The sequence below is a fragment of the Choloepus didactylus genome, chromosome 1 (assembly GCF_015220235.1).
Source record: "Choloepus didactylus isolate mChoDid1 chromosome 1, mChoDid1.pri, whole genome shotgun sequence".
Classification (NCBI taxonomy): Eukaryota; Metazoa; Chordata; class Mammalia; order Pilosa; family Megalonychidae; genus Choloepus; species Choloepus didactylus.
In genome coordinates this window covers 242,388,501-242,408,086 of record NC_051307.1, presented here as the reverse complement: position 1 = coordinate 242,408,086, position 19,586 = coordinate 242,388,501, and the positions used below count along the sequence as shown (strand labels likewise).

At 37.5% G+C, this 19,586-nt stretch overlaps 1 protein-coding gene across 3 annotated transcripts in view; it reads left to right on the top strand.

Annotated features, from left to right (window-relative positions):
• Window positions 1-19,586, top strand: part of RAF1 (Raf-1 proto-oncogene, serine/threonine kinase) — an 86,474-nt gene that overhangs the window by 53,427 nt on the left and 13,461 nt on the right. Inside the window, exons 2-10 of one of the 3 annotated variants that reach the window (XM_037802325.1) lie at window positions 3,620-3,834; window positions 7,151-7,263; window positions 9,175-9,277; window positions 9,586-9,743; window positions 11,092-11,190; window positions 12,773-12,926; window positions 16,120-16,147; window positions 16,258-16,385; window positions 16,746-16,863. In XM_037802325.1, coding sequence (XP_037658253.1) covers window positions 3,628-3,834; window positions 7,151-7,263; window positions 9,175-9,277; window positions 9,586-9,743; window positions 11,092-11,190; window positions 12,773-12,926; window positions 16,120-16,147; window positions 16,258-16,385; window positions 16,746-16,863 — 1,108 coding nt within the window. In that variant the 5' untranslated portion in view covers window positions 3,620-3,627. Of the gene's footprint in view, window positions 1-3,601; window positions 3,835-7,150; window positions 7,264-9,174; window positions 9,278-9,585; window positions 9,744-11,091; window positions 11,191-12,772; window positions 12,927-16,119; window positions 16,148-16,257; window positions 16,386-16,745; window positions 16,864-19,586 lie in introns of those variants that run through there. The other 2 variants (XM_037802324.1, XM_037802326.1) reach the window with 2 other exon arrangements.

Here is a 19,586-nt window from a genome sequence, read left to right as displayed (position 1 = left end):
TCTTATCCTCTTGGCATTTGCTTATCTTGATAGAGTTCTTTTAGGATTTGTCAGATTATTTGAACATTTATCTATAATTTGGCAGTGCTACAGCTTGGTGGAATGCACTTTTCTTGACCTACCAGCAGATGGTGCTCTTGAGCTACCTCTTACCCTCTAGCCAGTTCTCCCCCAACTTTATCCATGCATCCATACACCTGTAGACCATTTGGAGGTCTAATCAGTGTACCAATTTTCCGTATGCATTGGGGACTGCCAGCCCTGTGCCGGGGGGTGGGGAGGTGCCCTGCATAGTTTTGCAGGGAGTCTGCTCCAGGATACAGTGTTCCCAGCCATTCCCGGGGCTATGGGTAGAATACTCTGGGGCTGCAGAGCTGCGCATCTCACCTTCCAGCTCAAGTCTCACCTTCCCCACATCCCTGTTTACCATATGCCCACGAGTCCCTGGGTAGGGGGAAGCCTCCTGACCCTGCCTCTAGTCTGTGCTCACCGCAGGCTTCCGTGGAGGAAGAGTGGATGCCGTCATATGCCCGCTGAATCCCGAATTCCCTCAAGGAAGCTCTCGGCTGTGGGGCTGTGAAGGGTCATCCCCTCAGCCAACTGCAAAGATGGCTGCATGGGGTGTGGAAAGCTGTCCTTTTGTGCTTGTCTGCCTGCTCCAACCACCAGTCTTTGTCTTGGGGGCTCTTGGCTGCAGGTCTGCAAGGGGTTATCACCTGAGCCAAGTGTTGAGGAGGGTGCCCGGGGCATTGAAGGCTGCTCCCTTCCGTTTGCTCCCCTCCACGCTTGTCTGGTGGCGTTCCAGGCTGAACATTCACTGATTTTAAACAGTCTCCTGGTTTCTCCAAGTACATACTCATTATGGGTGTAGAAGTTCCTGCCCAGCTGGTGGAACCCTGGAACTGTTGTTCTGCAGCACTTTCTGTCCTTTATCTAGTGTTTTTTATGGAAGAGAATTTTGCTCTGTCTCTCCTAATCTGCCATCTTCCCGGAACTCCTGGTTTACTTTTGATATTAGACAACATGTTTATTCTTCTATGAAGTATTTTTAGATGTATTGGTGACAGAAGGATAGCACTGGACACTCCCTTCCTACCTACCTACCTTCCTTCCTTCCATCCATCCATCCATCCATTTAGGGAAGTTGTGGGTTTACAGAACAATCATGCACAAAATACAGGATTTCCATATACCACTGTATTAGTAACAACTTGCATTGGTGTGGAGCATTCGTTAAAACTGATGAAAGCACATTTCATAATTGTACTATTAACTGTAGTCCAGGTTTTAACTTAGGGTTCACTGTGTAGTAAAGATTCCATGAATTTTTAAAAAAGAAATTCTGTTATATATATAACCTAATATACATTTCCTCTGTTAACAACATTCAGATATATAGTTCACTGCTGTTAGTTACATTCACAATGTTGTGCTACCATCACCACCATCCATTACCAAAATATTTCCATTGTTCCAAATAGGAATTCTACATTTTCAGCCTTAGTCCATTCCCTTTCCCCACCTCGTCCCCTGGTAACCTGTATTCTAGGTTCTGATTCTATGAGTTTGCTTAATCTAATTGTTTCATTTCAGTGACATCATACAATATTTTTCCCTTTGCATCTTGCTTATTTCACTTAACATGAGGTCTTCAAGGTTCAGAACTTCGTTCCTTTTTATGGTGGAATAATATTCCACTGTGTGTATATATCACCTTTTGCGTATCCATTCAACGGTTGATGTACACATGGGTTGCTTCCCTCTTTTGGCAATTGTGAATAATGCTGCTGTGAACATCAGTGTGCAAATACCTGTTTGAATCCTTGCTTTCAGTTCTTTTGGGTATATACCTAGTAGTGGGATTGCTGGGTCATATGGTAATTCTTTACTTCCTGAGGAACTGCCAAACTGTCTTCCACAGCAACTGTGCCATTATATATTGCCACCAGCAGTGAATGAGGGTTCCTGTCCTTGCCAACGCTTGTAATTTTCCGTTTTTTTTTTTTTTTTTTTTTTTTTTAAGTAGCCATTCTAATGAGTGTGAAATGGTATTTCATTGTGGTTTGGATTTCCATTTCCCTGATAGATAATGATGTTGAGCATCTTTTATGCACTTTTTGGCCATTTGTATATCTTCTTAGGAGAGATACCTATTCAAATCTTTTGCTCATTTTAAAATTGGGTTTTTAAATTTTTTTCTTTTGCTCATTTTAAAATGGGTCCTTTTGTTGTTAAGTTGAAGGATTTGTTTATATATTCTGGATGTTAATCCTTTATTAGATATGTGGTTTTCAAATTTTTTCCCCCATTGTGTAGGTTGTTGTTTTACTTTCATGATAAAGTCTCTTGAGATACAAAAGTTTTTCATTTTAATCAGGTCCCATTTATCTATTTTTTCCTTTGTTTCTTGTGCTTTGGGGGTAAAGTGTAGAAACCATTGCTTAACACAGGGTCCTAAAGATGCTTTCTTATATTTTTTTCTAGGAGTTTGATAGTTCTAGTTCTTATGTTAAGGTCTTTGATCCATTTTGAGTTGATTCTGTATATGATGTGAGATAGGGATCCTCCTTTTTTTTTCCCCCCTTTGGCAAATGGAGATCCAGTTTTCCCAGCACCATATTTTGAAGAAACTATTCTTTCCAAATTCCGTAGTCTTTGCCACCCATCAAAAATCAATTGGCCATAAATATGAGGATTAATTTCTGAGCTCTCAATTCTGTTCCATTGGTCTATATATCTGTCCTTGTGTCAATAGCATGCTGTTTTGATTACTGTGGCTTTGTAATAAATTTTAAGTTAGGAAAGTATGAGTCCTCCAATTTCATTGTTCTTTTCAAGATAGCTTTGGCTATTCAGGGCTCCTTCAACCCTTCCATATAAGTTTTAAGGTTGGCTTTTCCATTTCTATAAAGAAGGTTGTTGGAATGTTTATTGGGATTGTGTTGAATCTGTAAATTGCCTTGGGTAGTATTGACAACTGAACAATATTCAGTCTTCCATGAACATGGAATGCTCTTCCATTTATTTAGGTCTTCTTTGATTCCTTTTAGCAATATTTTCTGTGTACAAGTACTTTACATCCTAGAGGAAGAGGTATAAAATCTGTGGGGCTTAAATGAAATAAGTTATATAAGGTGTCTAATACACATCCTAGAAATACTAGTTTTTTCTTCTTTCTTTGAAGGCAGAATTTATGGCTTATACTTTTTTTTATCATTTACTGTACTAATGTGTTGCTCATACTACGTGTGTGTGTGTGTGTATAAAATAAACAAATATAATATATAATAACCAAAGAAGAAGAGAAAGGTAATCGAAATAGTATTAGACTGGAAATCAGAAGACCTGGGCTCGTGTTTCAGATTGGCTTTCAACTGGTGGGAAATAACCCTTGATACATCTTTGGCTGCTGGTCCTTATTTTCCTCAAATATTTTATGGAAATGTACTCGCATATAGATACTTTGTGATTAGTTTAAACTAGCAGGTATAATTTACCAAAAAAACCCCACATACTAACATTTTCATAATTACTCTTTATATTGTGCTTTTGAGTTAATTGCTTTTGTTCTGGAATTATAATGATCTATCTTCCTTACCAGGTTTAATTTTTGTTTAAGCTGCATCAATGGAGCACATACAGGGGGCTTGGAAGACAATCAGCAATGGTTTTGGATTCAAAGACGCGGTGTTTGATGGTTCCAGCTGCATCTCCCCTACAATTGTTCAGCAGTTTGGCTATCAGCGCCGGGCATCAGATGATGGCAAACTCACAGATTCTTCTAAGACAAGCAGAACTATCCGAGTTTTCTTGCCAAACAAGCAAAGAACAGTGGTATGTAGTGAGCATCACCTCTTAGAAAATTTAGCTGTCCTCTTGCTTGTAGAACACACTATGGACCATGTTGCCCAACTTATGGAGAGGCAAAATCTTTATTGACATTTAGGGTCTTTATTAAATTAGCTTTCTGTTCACAGAGTTTATTGCTTTGTATTGCTGTATTCCTTCCACGTCCCCTATTTTTTCTTACCTCTTGGCCCTCCTCCTATTATTTACTCTTGCCTGGAATATCTTCCTTTCTGCCACTTTTCTAAACAAATAGTACATTTTTATGGTGGGATATATTTCAGAGACTTCTTTGAAAAGCTTCCTTTGAATTGATAGCTAATTAGAAAAACAAAAAGATGTTTATTGTTTTCTTCTGAATATTAAAGTAAAACATTCACTTAAAAATTTTTTGATAATACAATGAAGTGTGAAGAAGAAAATTAATTACCCAGAAAAAAATTATTTTGGTATATTTCATAGGCCCAGGGCAAGGCTTAGAAGTAGCTTAGAAATCATGGTTTCTTCCTCTTCTCTAGGGCACTGGCATCAATTATTTCAGCATAGTTTATTTTTGTAGTACCAATGACAAGTTTGTGGCACTGGGTTTTCTGACACAAAACCCCAATTTTTCTAAGAACTTACTGCTCAAAAAAAGTTTTCTATCTTCCGGCTGAAACAAAAAAGTGAAATTATCCTGATTTTGCTTGCCCAACTATTTGAGAAAACCTTAGTGCAAAACTTCCACCCCCCCATCCCCCATTCTTTGCATAAAAGCATTGCATTGTTTTTATCCTGTATACCCAGGTAAAATATATCATAGGTTGGGAAGTTCAGTCCCAGAGTTTTCTCAGTTTGCTTCTAATAGTTCCACTCTCCCTATTTTGCTAATAAATTCCTGTATACCTCTTTTGTGAACCTAGGGAGCCTCCAGTTATACTGTACTTTAAATTGAAGGCAAAACTCAAAAGTCTAATTAAAGTTTGAGTACATTTCTTTTTGTTCCCCTTTCTAAAAATGAATGTTTTATGACTGGCAAAAAAAGTAGTATAACCCCCCATATTTGAATAGTGGTCTGTAGTTTGTAAAGTAATTTTTACTTACTGCTTCTCATTAATGTGGAAATGTGAATGTGATGGAAGACCATCTGGTACTGCTCTGGGTGTCATGATAACTGTGTTGAGGTGGGCAAAGAGTTCTTTTCCTCCCTATTAAAAAAATTTCTTCCTCATTCCCATCTACTCCTGGTTTTCCTGGAAGGTTGGGAAACTGGGTTTGGATACTGATTAAATGTATGGACTTCTATGGCAGTCTGATCCAAATTTAATTCCTGTATCATCTAGCTAAATTACATACTTTTTTTTACTGTGGTGATATATGTTTAATATCTCATCAGATTAGAAATTAAAATAACCCTATGTGTCTTTACCCAGTTTCAACAATTAGATAATCATGGCAGCCTTTTTTAATCTATATTTCCATCCAGTCCTTTACAATTATTTTGATACAAATCACAGGCATTATTTCATGTACAAGAAACTTTAAGAATGTTAATTTTGTTTATTTTTAAAATAGATAATGTATTCATGTGGGTCAAAAGTACAGTGCCCTCCCCTGGCTTCCCAGTTCTTTCCTCAGAGGCGTTCTGTGAAGAAGAAATTTTATCTATTTGAAGAATCACTTGGTTCTGTCCTACCCTGTTGTTTGCAACCTCTTCCTCTATTCAGTATAGGAGAGGACAAATCATCGTAACCAAGGATGGTTCTCAGAATCTCCAAAGGAGCTTTCATAGTTTGGGAAAACCCTTTCCCTTCTTACAGGTGGCAGATCCTCTAAGGGAATGTTGCTCCTCCACTCCCACCACCTCCTGAATTTATTTGTTCTATAAGTTCAGGTTTTTGTATATTATACTCTCTTAATGTAGACCTCACCTTTATGCTTCAAAGACTGATAACTGATCAGAAAAGTCCACATCATTTGCTGGGAATAGCAAAATACAGCCTTTAGAAAAGCTGCTTGAACTGCCCTACACTAATGTTCTTCCAGTCCTTAGACACACTTTCGCTCCTTTTCTTCCCAGATTTTTGTTGTTTTTGTTGTTGTTGTTATCTCTGAATTTGCCTGCAAATACCGTGCCTGAGTTTGGAGTTTAGTAAATGGGCAGGCCCACAAATCTCTGTCCTGCTTCTTAAGATGTTTTTTCTCTGTCCTAAGCCAGGCAGAGAAAGACTGACCTAGGAGGGCACTGAGATGGCAGAATAAAGAGCACTTTGGACCCATTGGAGCCCCATTTTCCCTTCCCCCCACCCCTCAATATACATTCCCTCCAGGAAGGGCCTGGTGTGTGGCCACTGTCAGCCAAGAGGTGGAACTCTGTTGTAGGCAGTTCATGAGCCCTGCAAATCTACCTTCTGTCTGTTCCCCTTGCTGACTGTACTGACTCTGGTTGCCTTATTTTTTACTTACTTTATTAGCCTTTAAAGCAAAATGCAGAATTCTTGTCAAAACTCTTTAAGATTTTAGTTGAAATTTTTATACAGCTGCCATCACTAGCACCCCGGGCATTCATACTTCCCACTAGGTCTCTGAGGGCCTGCCTAACTTTTGAGGATTGGGTACAAAGGAGTGTGGAGGGAAGTATATTGCTAAGGCTACCCTGTATGGCATCCACAGTTATTTAAACTAGTCTCGGTATTTGTCCCTTACAGCAGGGCAGAAGCTCTGTTTCCTCCACTCCTGCTTGCCTTTACTAGTATGAAGAACATGCGAGATGGAGGTTTTGTTAGGAAAATAAACCATTTTGTTGAAAATAGGTTGAAATACAAATTTTTGATCAGAAAAACTCATGTTTGTTTATATATAGATTGGCTTATTGTTTCTGGTAGAAGTTCATAATTGTATGTACATGCAATGCCAAACAAATTAGAGATATATATAAAGGGAAAGTTTATTATTTGGTCTCTCCCAACCTCTACCTCCTGATATTAACAGCTTGGTGTATATCTTTCCACATCCATACAACATATATAAATATCATAAAGAGGTCCCCCCCTTTGATTAAGAATCATGCTCTTTGTATTATATTATGGTTACTCCCTCCAAGTCATTGAAAGTAACATAATATAGTAGCTGCATAATGTGATATAATATCAATGTTGCATACTTCATTCAGCTTGCTGTACATTCAGTTTTTTTCCTGTGTATGTGTTTACCATTAAAAGCAATGCCGTCATATTCTTCTATGCCTTACAGACTGGTGCATTTATTTTTGTGGTCTGTCTTTCTGAAGGTTGGTTGCAACCTGCATTTGGTCCTTTGTTTGCAGGTCAGTGTGCGGAAAGGAATGAGCTTGCATGACTGCCTCATGAAAGCACTCAAGGTGAGGGGCCTGCAACCAGAGTGCTGTGCAGTGTTTAGACTCCTCCAGGAGCACAAAGGGTAAGAACTCAAGCCAGTCAGTTCCTCCTTCATGCTAGTCAAGTCTTCCTAGCTTCAAATAATCACTATGTTCCCATTGTTAAAAAATTGTACCAGCTTCTTGTAGAATACTGTGTTGGTATACCCTTGTTTATAAAGAGATGATTCAAAAAATAAGATACTGAGAACTTAAAATTATTGCATGGGCATATTCCTGAAAAATAAAATACATGTTTGATGTTGATAGTAAGTGGAAACAAAGATGCCAGATGGTATATTTCTTGAGAGCAAAGATTTTTCTTCGGTTTGCTATAACACATCACAGAGTAGGTATTCAGGAAGTGTTTGCGTTATTGTTTATAGTTGAGGAATGCTATCCTTAGGAGATGGACTCTCTTGTCATTTACTTATTCACTTTTATTCAGCATAATGTTGACTAAATCCCTGCAGTTTAACAGACTCAGCTGAAAGACCCAAGAGAATTTCTGCTTCAGGGAAGATGTGTAGTTCTCCTGTTTCTTGTGGTCGCAGCAAGAAAGAAGCAGCCCCTCAAAGGCTAGGAGTAATATCCCAGAGCAGCAGAACCAGCCATAATTATTCTTTATCCGTTATGATTCCCCCCAAATCCAGGGAAGTCTGTTAGTAGATTCTTTAACTTTACCCCCTTCTTGGAAAGTGGCACTTCTGTTACTGTTCTCCAGCTTTTATCTTTCCTATTTCAAGGAATTCCTCAGTTGGAGAGAATAGCCCAAGGAATGAATGAGCACAAATGGGTCTGTTCTTCTCAGTTTCGGAGGCAGTTCTTTGAACTGCAAATCTCTGAAGCAGATTTTGGCTTTTCTGGGTGTGGTCCCAGGCTGTCCCCAAGCCAGTCTATAGTGCTTCTCAAGGACTGGGGATTATATTCTAAGACTGAGACAGGCTTTGTCCACTCTAGTCCAAGGCTGCATTGATTTAGAGCTACTCTGGATTCTTTCTAGGATAGACAGCATCTGAAGGCTAATATGGAAACAGCCTCTCCTTCTTCTGTTTATTAGGGGCAAAATAGGATTTTGGAGTGATAATGGAGTTTCCCAGACTTTACATAGGGAATTATTTTAAGAACTGGGATATTTGCTGTTGGACAATCAGAAAATGAAATAGGCCTTCTGGAAGGTGATGAGAGAGGTTTGAATGGTGTTATGTATGGATTATTCTATCCCTACCTGCGAAAATTCTTCCTCAGGAAATGGGCCAGATTACCTGAAAAAGACACGAGAAAGATCTTGGGCATTAATTTTTACTTAAATGTATCTGTTTTTCTGTTTTGTTTACTCTAGGCCCAGAAAAAGTGATATCAGAGTAAATTTTAAGACAGTTTTGGAAATAGAAATTAATCAGTTTGTATTCTCCCATCATGTAGAGCCTGCAGACCTGCAGATTTGAGCCTAAGTTTATTAATCAAAAAGTACTTTTCATTTGTAGTTCTTATTTATGTAGGTTCCAGTTTGAAGTAGGCTGGTGAAAACTAAATTTTGGTACTGTGGCAATATTCATAACTCACTTTATAGGATTTTAGGATTTTTATAAGATTTTAATGTCACAAATTGTAATTTATTATATGTTTATTACAATTTTGTTATATTTCATTGTTTAATGAAACTGTTGCTAAAGTGTAAGCTTTAGAGTTTAACAGACCTGGATTCCAACACAGGCCGTGACACTCACTGTGTGGCCTTGAGCAAGTTACCTTCGTAGAGCCCCAGTTTCCTCATAATTAAAATGAGGATAAATAATATGTATTTCATAGTTTTTTTGCTAGCGTAAATACTTTGCATTGTGTATGTAGATAAGCCTGCAGTGAGTGGTAGCTGCTGTTATCATTGGTAGTGAATTCTCTAACCTTGTTTAAACATTCCTCTTTCATATTTTGAGTTTTAAAATTCCTTTTAGTAAAAAAGCACGTTTAGATTGGAATACTGATGCTGCCTCATTGATTGGAGAAGAGCTTCAAGTAGATTTCCTGGATCATGTTCCCCTCACAACACACAACTTTGTAAGTTGGAGATCTCTTCTCTCTTTGTGATATTAGGGGTACTTTGGTTGGCATAATAGGAATTTTTCAGCAGTAATAAGCACATTTATTGTTGGATTGTTTAATGCTCCAGTTATGCCTTTATTTGTAGTAGGACAATTTAGATTTCATTGGTGAGAGATATACTTTAATTTTTAGTTATGAATTTTACAAATGTTGGAAGTATGATCCTTCATTTTGTGAAAACTCCCTTGGAGCCCAAGGGGGAAATTTTGTCTTTTGTCGTTTTTAATTATGCAGCACAACTTACATTTGTGTTCTTGTTCTAGGCTCGGAAGACGTTCCTGAAGCTTGCCTTCTGTGACATCTGTCAAAAATTCCTGCTGAATGGGTTTCGATGTCAGACTTGTGGCTATAAATTTCATGAGCACTGTAGCACCAAAGTACCTACTATGTGTGTGGACTGGAGTAATATCAGACAGCTCTTGTAAGGCATAATTCTTATTTTCAAAGAATGTAGGGGAAAAATATGAACAATTTTGATGGTGCTCATTATACATTTTGACTGACAAGTCTGAATTTCAGACCTTTTAAATTCATTGTTAAGATCCAAAAACCATCTACTTCAGGAAATGACTGTTCTGAAACTAGCATTGTAACCTTAAATGAGCACACAGGACTTACCTATCAAATAAAGATTGACGTACTTTGATTCAGTGAGAAACAGAACAAAGTCATATGTATAAAGAAAAGACTTTTTGCCTCTGTCTCTTAACAATATTATCTGATAGATTGCCAGTATACACTATTCTGTATTTTGTTAAATATGGCGAACAGGTCTTTGACATTGAGAAGGAGCAGAAAGCATAGTTGGAGCAATTTTCTTCACTTCAAATTGGAGAAAACATTGTTTGGGCTTGAAATAGTTTGAATGCAAAATCTTAAAAGATGTTTGTGTACTCAGGAGACAAATCAGTTACCAAAATATATTTCATATAGACCTATTTCTTTATTAGTAAGGTTTAAATTAAAAGTACATGAGCCAAATGGCCTTGTAACAACTGACAGTTAAGCCTAAGTCTAAGTTCCATCCTTTTTTTTGAGAGTACTAGAAAAACCAAGGGGGTATTACCATTAGACCATGATTGGAACATCTTTTTTTGCTTTTATGGTTACATGTTACTTTTGCAAAAGGAGCCTGTGTAGCATAAATGGTAGAAGCTTTGAAGTCCAACAGACATGGGTCAGAATCTCAGCTCTGTCGTTAACTTGCTGTAACCTTCTCTGAGCTCAGTTTCCTCATCTGAATAAAGATGGTATTACCTTCCTTGCAGTGTTGTTGTAAGGATTGACTTAAGATAACAATATTGGAAATTATTGAATGCAAGTGCCCAACTCATAGAAAGAAGGTGCCCAATTAATGTTACTATCACTTTTCATCTTTATGATTTTTGGTACTGAGTATGACTTATTCTTCATATGTTAGCCTTTTCATCTATGTGTTTCATCAAGACAAAACGTTCCCTGGAAAACTCTATGGGACTTAGGTTATATAATGCTCTAAGGCATCTTTTAAAAACATTATTTTGATATAGCTGAACATTGGACCACTTATATGAGTATTTACTAGAACTGAAAGCAGGTCAGTTTGTTTACATTCTGTAATCATTTGGGTTGGTGGTCCCTTTATTCTAGGTAGCCTAAATGGTGAGGAAAATGTGACTGGGCAAATTTCAGTTTGGGTAGCTGTTAAGTTTGCAAGAGGCAAGGCGGGCTAGTTGACTCTGTAAAATGACTGTAAGTCTACAAACCAGTCTTTCTCTGATTTCATTTAGATTGTTTCCAAATTCTGCTATTGGTGATAGTGGCGCCCCAGCACTACCTTCTTTGACAATGCGTCGGATGCGAGAATCTGTTTCCCGAATGCCTGTTAGGTAACTTTTTACCTGTAGCTTCTCTTTTGGAAAGTTATATTGGGTGGTGGTGGGGGGGTGGGAATGGAAGCCTAAATACAAAAGACAGGAATTCCTTTACTTTACCTCTTTTGGTAAAATCCTTGCTGCTTCTGTGGAATTTGACATGCCAGAGATAGGGATTGGTGTTACAGCTAGAAAGAACATTCTTTGTGGTCCTGTAGTTCTTACATCTGGAAAGTGACTCTGACTAACAGTTTATGCTGTTATAATAACACATCCCTTAATATCCAACCACATTTTGAAGAGCTTGAGACTTTGCCTTTCTCAATAAGTAGTGGTAAGTTGAACCTCAGTGGAAAGGGTCACAAAATTGCATGCAGTGATTCAATTAAAAAAAAAAAAAACAAACCTGAACTTTGAAATGCTTATTATGGACTTGCATTGCTATAGCCATGGTATTTAAGAGTGCTATCATAAAAAAAAAAAAGTTTAATTTGATTTTCAATATAAATATCCTTTCATAACTCGTCTTTACTCTTTTATCCAGCTTTAAAATCAAGGTTTTATTGAGTTTACATGACTTGTAGTGTTACACATGAATTTAGAACTAGGTTTCTGTCTGAAATATCTGACTTCAATGTATATAGAATTATATTGATGGCCCTTTGTAAAACTATCATGGACATTGTTAAAGGCAGTGTACCTCAGAACAAGGAATTGGTATTGAAACAACATGTATGATGATAATTTGAAAAGCAAGTCTGACCAAAAACTGTACTTGCTTCTGAAGATTATATATATATGTATATATGTGTGTATATATATGTATGTATATATGAAATCCCTTGGGATTTCAGAGAAGAAACCAGGCCTCTGAAGGCATAAACATTTAACTATATGGGAAGGCAATTTTTCAAGGCAATAGAACAATTACCTTTAGAAAAACTATAGCCTTTTATTCCTTGAATTCATGTTATCATGTTATTCAAATCTGAACAAAGCTCAAACTACTTTTATAGCAAATAATGAAAATGTTAAACCAGTGATTAATTTCAGTTACATATCTCAACCTAAAAACTGAATTCATATTAATTGGTGAGCTGGTGTGGCAGGGGTAGGGGGCAGTTGGCACAGTGGGAAAAAGCCTAGCTTTTTGAGTACATGCTCAGCAGGTCTAACCATCTGTTAACAATCTTCCTTAAAGTTCTCTAATTTATTCTCTAAATTAAACAAGGCAAGTTCCAACTAGCTTAATAATTGGTGGTGTAGTTGGCAAATGCTAATCCATTCTTTCCCAGAGATGCTGTAAAAATTTGGAGTATTCTGTAGAAGTGATTTTATTAGGAATAAGGAAACTTACTATGTATTGTTCAATTTTTCATGTGAATTCAAAGCACATGTATTATTTCCTTTTAAAAAATTTGCACAAGAAGCACTTAGATTTTTAATTTTTCAATAGTATATACTGAAAGAATGGTAAACTGTCAAAGATTTGTGGTGCGGGTAGAGTTTGTCCCTGAGTGTCTTAATGAAGAAACCAGTAGAAAGATTTACCCGTCGGGTGGCTTCTCATGGAATATCCTTTCTTTTCTTTGCCTAGTTCCCAGCACAGATACTCCACACCCCATGCCTTCACCTTCAACACCTCCAGCCCCTCCTCTGAAGGTTCACTCTCCCAGAGACAGAGGTCAACGTCCACGCCTAACGTCCACATGGTCAGCACCACTCTACCTGTGGACAGCAGGATGATAGAGGTAATAGGGCCCTGTGGGGTGGGTAAACTCTGGGGCGGAGTGGGAAAAAGTATAGTCCTTACTGTGGGTGGGGTTGAGTGTTGTGTCAGAGAGTTTTGGGTTTCCAGCTTGATCAGGGATGTTGCAGCAATTTCTTAGGTCTTTGGACTTAAATTTTTTTTTTATTCATACCATCTTTTAGACTGGCTGAATAATTTGATTGGTATATCATTCACTGGAAAACTGAAGTTTTATGAAGAAATGTTAACATTCAGACTCATTCTTTCCATGTCACATTTGGATAGAATTTCAGTGAGTAGTTTAGTTTGGTGTGGGAAATAAAATAATAGTGATAGAGAGCCAGAAATTCTCTGGAAGACTTTTAAGAGATTTTATTTAGAAATAAAAGGGTAGAGTCTTAGGATTTTAATAAGCAGGTGTTGAGAAAGATGTAAAAGTGCCCAAAGCTAGTGTTTCTAAACTGCTTTTCTTTCCTCAGCTTTTTGGTATGTTCTCTTTTGTTTCGTTTGCTTTCTAGTTCATCTTTAATAACAACTGAATACACTTAAAATACTTCCTTTGTTCTTTATTCTCTTTATTTCTTATTGCTTTGGACTAGAATAACAGCCTGAATGCTTCTCCCAGGGCGTGGTCCAGACGATTTTGTTTGAGGGGAAGAGTAGGTATTATTCTTCATGCCTTTGCTTTCTTGTAATTAGCAGGATTGCTAAGACTGTCAGACAGTAGACTATCGAAAATGAAACAGTCATTAATTTAAATTTTATATTTCTTCTCAGACTGGTGTCCATGTTTTCTTTTTTGTCAATAGAATATATTTAACATTCCAGCATAGGAATAAAAGATTGTATGGTATATGGTATCACTGATAGGTGAAGTAAATTTCTCAAGCGAGGTTAATTTAAGGCCAAGGGCATTACATATTTTTTATTCCAACCAAAAAGTAAATGTTAGACTTGTTTCATTGGTGCTCACAGCATTAATATTCTATTTATACCTCATTTAGAAACCAAATGTGTTGGTTTGGTTGATATGCCCTGGAAAATCTTTTCTTATAAACTTAGTAAGAGATAACTGTGCTCTCTCTACATCATGAATTGTTTTTAAAAAACTTAAGGGACATCTGCCACCTCAGGCTCAGTTTATCTCATTCAGACCTCAGATCACTTTCAATACACTTGTCCTACCAATTAGAGGTGGCAGGGACTTAACAAAAATGTTGGCTTCTGAATGTATCTGAATATGAGGACTGAACTGGTTATTTTGGGAGCACTTTGAACATCACAAGGTGATTGTGAGGAGGTGGTGTGTATTTAAGGTATACATTTTTATTATTTTTTTTATTGTCAGAATTAGCCTGATAATGATTAAATAACATGCATTAACTTCTATTTTATGACTTCTTCCTAAGAACTTTAATCCTTGGAATATTAAAAGTGAAAATGCTTTTAAAATTTTTATTATAAAATAACTAGTACAACTGTTGTGCTTAGTCTTAATTCCCTGGACTTCAGAAGCAGGTAAATTTTGATTCCTGTTATTTTTTTATCACCTATGTTTCAGCGTTTAAAAAAGTGCATACAGTTGCTTTGTTTAAATAATTTGTAGTTCTATTTACCTAATATTTGGATTGCAGGAAAATTCCTTCTTGGATAAATCAATGCAACTATAAAAATTGACACAATAAAATTTGAATTATGTAATGGGTGTAGGGAAGAAAAATACTATGATGTTAAGAAAAGAAATCCTAGCACATGGGAATCATATGGGAATGTAATTCTGGTCAATAAAAATTGTGATATGCTTCAACTTAAATAAAGAATAGATTAATTGGATAATGAAGCTACAGCTGCTGAATATTACATTAAAATCCAGAATATTTTTGGCCAATGTTTTGCCTACCTGGCCAGTCAACCTCTCTCACTTTAAAAAAACAAAAATCAAAAACCAGATTCTTGGGCTTCCCACCCTCTCCTCCCCAGACATGCTCAGTTAGTCCCACTGGGAGCAGGGGTTTATTAGAAATCTGTATTCTTAAACAGGTGATTCTGAAGACTGGCCATGTTTGAGAACCTTAGAACTAGGCTTTTGTTGATAACCTCTGAAGATGTTTGGGCAGGGCTGTCCAAGACAGGGGATAGAGCAGTTTGGTTTTTGATTCTTTTTATCTTGTAAAGATGTCATTGAGTGAGAGCATTCCTGTAATAGTTGTGTGAAGAAACTATAATGTCATTATTGTGATTACACAAAGAAAATGAGAATAGGAGTTCCCAGAAAAATATCCATTTTGAGGATATGGGGAAGCAAGTGGTTTTATATTATTCTTTTCTAAATTCTACTCTTAAGTATAAGATTTTAAAAATTAGGATTGAGGTCTAAAGGAGGCCCCTGTGGTTTAATCTATTCTCTGAACAGTTCCTAATAAATTCCTAAGGGTAGCCTTTGACTTCTCACATGAATAGAATGTAACAAATTTCAGAGCTTAATCATTAGGTCTGAGGCAGCATTTTGTGGTGAAACAGCTCTGGGCTGGGATCTGTTGTGGGTGATAGATTTTAGCTCTATTTCTACCACCTACTAGCTTTGTGAACCTTGGCCAAGTCTGTTTACCTGTTCAAATGGATTTTCTTATTGTGGATTATGGACTAAGAGGATTTATGGTCCTTCCACGTTGCCATGATCTTAGATTTGGATAAAGTATGCGGTCATGGTCCTATACCTTTATCAAATCCAACTTTTGGTTGATGTGCCCTGAACTTCTAGTGTGGAGTATGGGTGAGTGTGCCACCTAATTCTGCCCCCTCCCCCCCTTTTTTTTGTGGAACTTCAACCGAGCAAGATTCCGTCTTTGGAAATCTCTCAGCTGATAGTAACTTTATTAGTCTTCTTTGAAAGACTTTGAGTTTTGCTATGTGCAATTTTTTTTTCCCTGGGCAAAAGAGTGAGATTTCCATTGTATATGAAGAGTTAATATCAATCCTTCTAATATTTGATGTAAACAAACTTGGAGAGATTGGCCACTGGCATTTGGTGAATTTAATCAAAGGAAAGTTGATTGAGTATATAATTAGACCTGCTGTATTTCAGAGGTTTTCTAATCCACTTTTCTCCTGCAAATCCTCCTGCCCACCTTTCCCTCCCCTAAAGGAAATCTTTTCTAGTGTAGAAGATGACCAGCTTTCATTTTCTGTTTCAGGATGCAATTCGAAGCCACAGTGAATCAGGTACTTATCTCCGTAGTCAAGTAGCAGGTAGTAATGAGCTTTTTCTTTTTATGTTCTGCATCTTCTATTGGCTTATCCACGTGTGGATTCTGTTTGTCTTATTTATTAAGCCTCACCTTCAGCCCTGTCCAGCAGCCCCAACAATCTGAGCCCGACGGGCTGGTCACAGCCCAAAACCCCTGTGCCAGCACAGAGAGAGCGGGCGCCAGCATCTGGGACCCAGGAGAAAAACAAAATCGTGAGTATGGCCAATAGTACCTCCTGCAGGTTAGGGTTCAGTAAGAGTGAGTGGATTTCCTAGCTGGAAATTAGAACATTTTTAAATTGTCTAAAATACATTTAAATGAGGGAGATTATAAATGTCTGTGCCAGTTTTGGCATGCCTGTATTGGACCACTTGCCAGTTTGCTGGGAGATGGTGCACAACTAGAATGGCACATGTTAGAGTTGGAAGTATTTTCTCAAAAGACAAAACTTGGAATTATGGTTTCTATATAAAAGATAAGGGGGGTGGATAGGGTTGTCTTTTCTTTGATGCCCTCGTTAAACAGACCTTTACCTTTTCCTGGACTATATTAATGATCTCTCCTTGTTTCAGAGACCTCGTGGACAGAGAGATTCAAGCTATTACTGGGAAATAGAAGCCAGTGAAGTGATGCTCTCCACCCGGATTGGGTCAGGCTCATTTGGGACTGTTTATAAGGGCAAGTGGCATGGTAGGTTTGGGGCCTTCCCTTCACTGCAGTCTTGTTAAGTATTCTGCAGAGAAAGAGAGGGATGAGACTGTGTGTGCTCGCAGTAGCACTCTCCCATGGATACCTGACTACCTCTGAAGGTTATTGAACTTAGTATCTCAATGAAACTTCACAGCATTCTTTTTAGACTTACAGTGCTTTAATCGGTGTATTAAAGTTCCCAGGATAACTAGAAATTAGTGAACAAGATTTAACTTTTTTTTGTTGCATGCTCTGCAGTATACTGGGCTATATGCCCTGTGGTCAGATGTTAGTCTGTTCTCTTTATGAATACAGCCTGCACATGGGGACATGGTTTGAAGCCCCTTAAATGAGTGAGTCTGCTGGTGTGGGGAGAGCATGGATCCTAGAAACGTAAAGCTGGAAAGGACTTAAGAGATTTTACGTGGCAAAAAAACGATTTGCCCGCGGTCAAACAGTTGGGCCTAGGAAAGCCAGAAACCTCCTGGAACAGTTCTCTTTGCTCTGCCCTGGAATTGGTTGTGGGTATCCCCATTGAACAGGGAATGCATAGACTTAATCTTGAATCTAAGTAGGGAGTCTGTGTTCTGTATTAATGGAAACACTTTGTCAATCGGAAGAAAGGTACTATTTTAACTTCTTTAGCTACAGCTGTGTATTTTGGCAACACGCTCAAAGTTTGTCAGGTTATTAATGCCTCTCGCTTTAGGATGTTAGCACACATGGGCAGTATTTATTGAAAATGCAGCATGTTCCTAAAAGGTCATCTCTTTCAATCAGAATATAATAAAGCAAATTCCTAAAGGGCCTAGGTGCCTGTATTCCTGTTCTGGATGCCACTGCATTTATCTTTATAGATAGGCAAAGGTTGAGAGAGGTTAAGGCATCACATGAATGGAGCATTACTAGTCAAGGTGTTGAAAACATTTCCGAATTTCTGAGTACCTTAGATTCATTTGTACATAGCTTTGCCACTTGTAACTAATCATCTGACAAATTTTTGGTTCTTTAAGGAGACAGACATAGGACATTTGTAAATTATATGTAGGATGATTCCTTTTCCTTTGAAAATTGGCCTGTCTCCCAGGTCACTAAGAAATAACTTGATAGTATTAAAGAATATTTCCCAAGTAGATGTCACGAATGGCTCGGGGATTCCTTAGGAAAGAAAATATAAGCATCTTGTGAGATGGAGTGCTTGTAGCTGAGACAACAAGGTTTTAATAATTGTAGGCAGTGGAACAATTACTATTGCTTTTATTGCTTCTGTTAGTAGCATTTTATCATTTTTTAATATTGACTTTTTAAAGCCTCAGCTAAAAGCCAATAGATACAGTTTAAGTTGTGCCAAAATTTAACTTTCCTCTTGATACAGGGGTTCATGATTTTTCAAGGCATTATATTTGCCACAGTACTGCTCATGAGCCTGCATTTTCTCCAGGGTGTGAGCTTTTAGACTATGGTAGATGTATTTGTTACTCTGTCACCTTCATAAAGGATACTGTTAGAATGTAGGTAACACATCTTGTGCTTTTGAGAATCTTAAAAGTCAGAGCAAGGAGCAATGGGCCTTTCAGAAAACAAGCCATATATGTGTAAAGAAGAAAAATGAGTCAAATCAAGAAAACCAAAATTTCTAGATTGTTTTGTATACTTTCTTCTCTCTTTTTTTTTTTTAATTATTTTTTGATATTCTTAATCCTGTATACAATGTAAAGTTCTGTTCAATTTCTTAAAAATTACAACTATTTGGTGATTTTTTTTAACTGCAAATTTTATTGAGATATATTCACATACCATATAAACTATCCAAAATACATAATCAGTGAATCACATATCATCTAGTTGTGCAATCATCGCCACCCTCAATTTTAGACCATTTTCATTGCTCCAAAAAGAAAAAGATAGACCCCCCCAAAAAAACAAAAAAAAAAAACAAAACAAAATACCCCTTACCCCCCCTTCCCATTTTGACCCCCAGTATCAGTGTGATACACCTGTATGTTGATGAAAGAATATTAAGGTATTACTGTTAACTATAGCCCATAGCTTGCAGTAGGTAAATTTCCCCTCTATTATTAACTTTTTGTACAAGTATTTTGCTTTTGTACTAGTTCATGAAAGAACTTATTTATGATTGTGGTGTTAATCAGTGACATATATGACTCTGAACAACCCCGTTCAACCAAATTTGCCTACAGTTCAGCACTGTTAATTATAATCTGGTTGGTGATTTGTGATTCAAGATTTTTTAAACTCCAGCAGCAATGGAAGTAAGTAGAAACAGTCTTTAAGCAATCAGGCTAGAGACCCTTAAAGGAGAGGCCCTCAGGCCCAAGCCCAGAGCCTCCTTTTGAGCATAAGTTTGGGGTCTTATTTGTCAACCCTCTGCTAATTACAAATAACACATTTAAAGGGATGAAGATAGTTGAGGCTGTCAAGACTGATGGCAGTAGGTATCACCACTGGCAGCATGAGGGAGAAGGCAGAAAACCCATCAAAAGCAGACCCAAGACTCTAGAACAGCTTTGGGCCAGAACAGTTTGGGGTCAGCAGCCTGGTGTAACCCATACCTGAGCATCCCATCACAGTCCAAGGCAGTGACTGAGGTATATAACCTTGACTGAGTCAGTAAGGAGAGGATGAATGGTGTTCATTTTGTTCTGTTTTAGAAAGCAGGAGTGTATGTAATAAATTTTTAAAAATTTGGTTAAAGCAGAAAA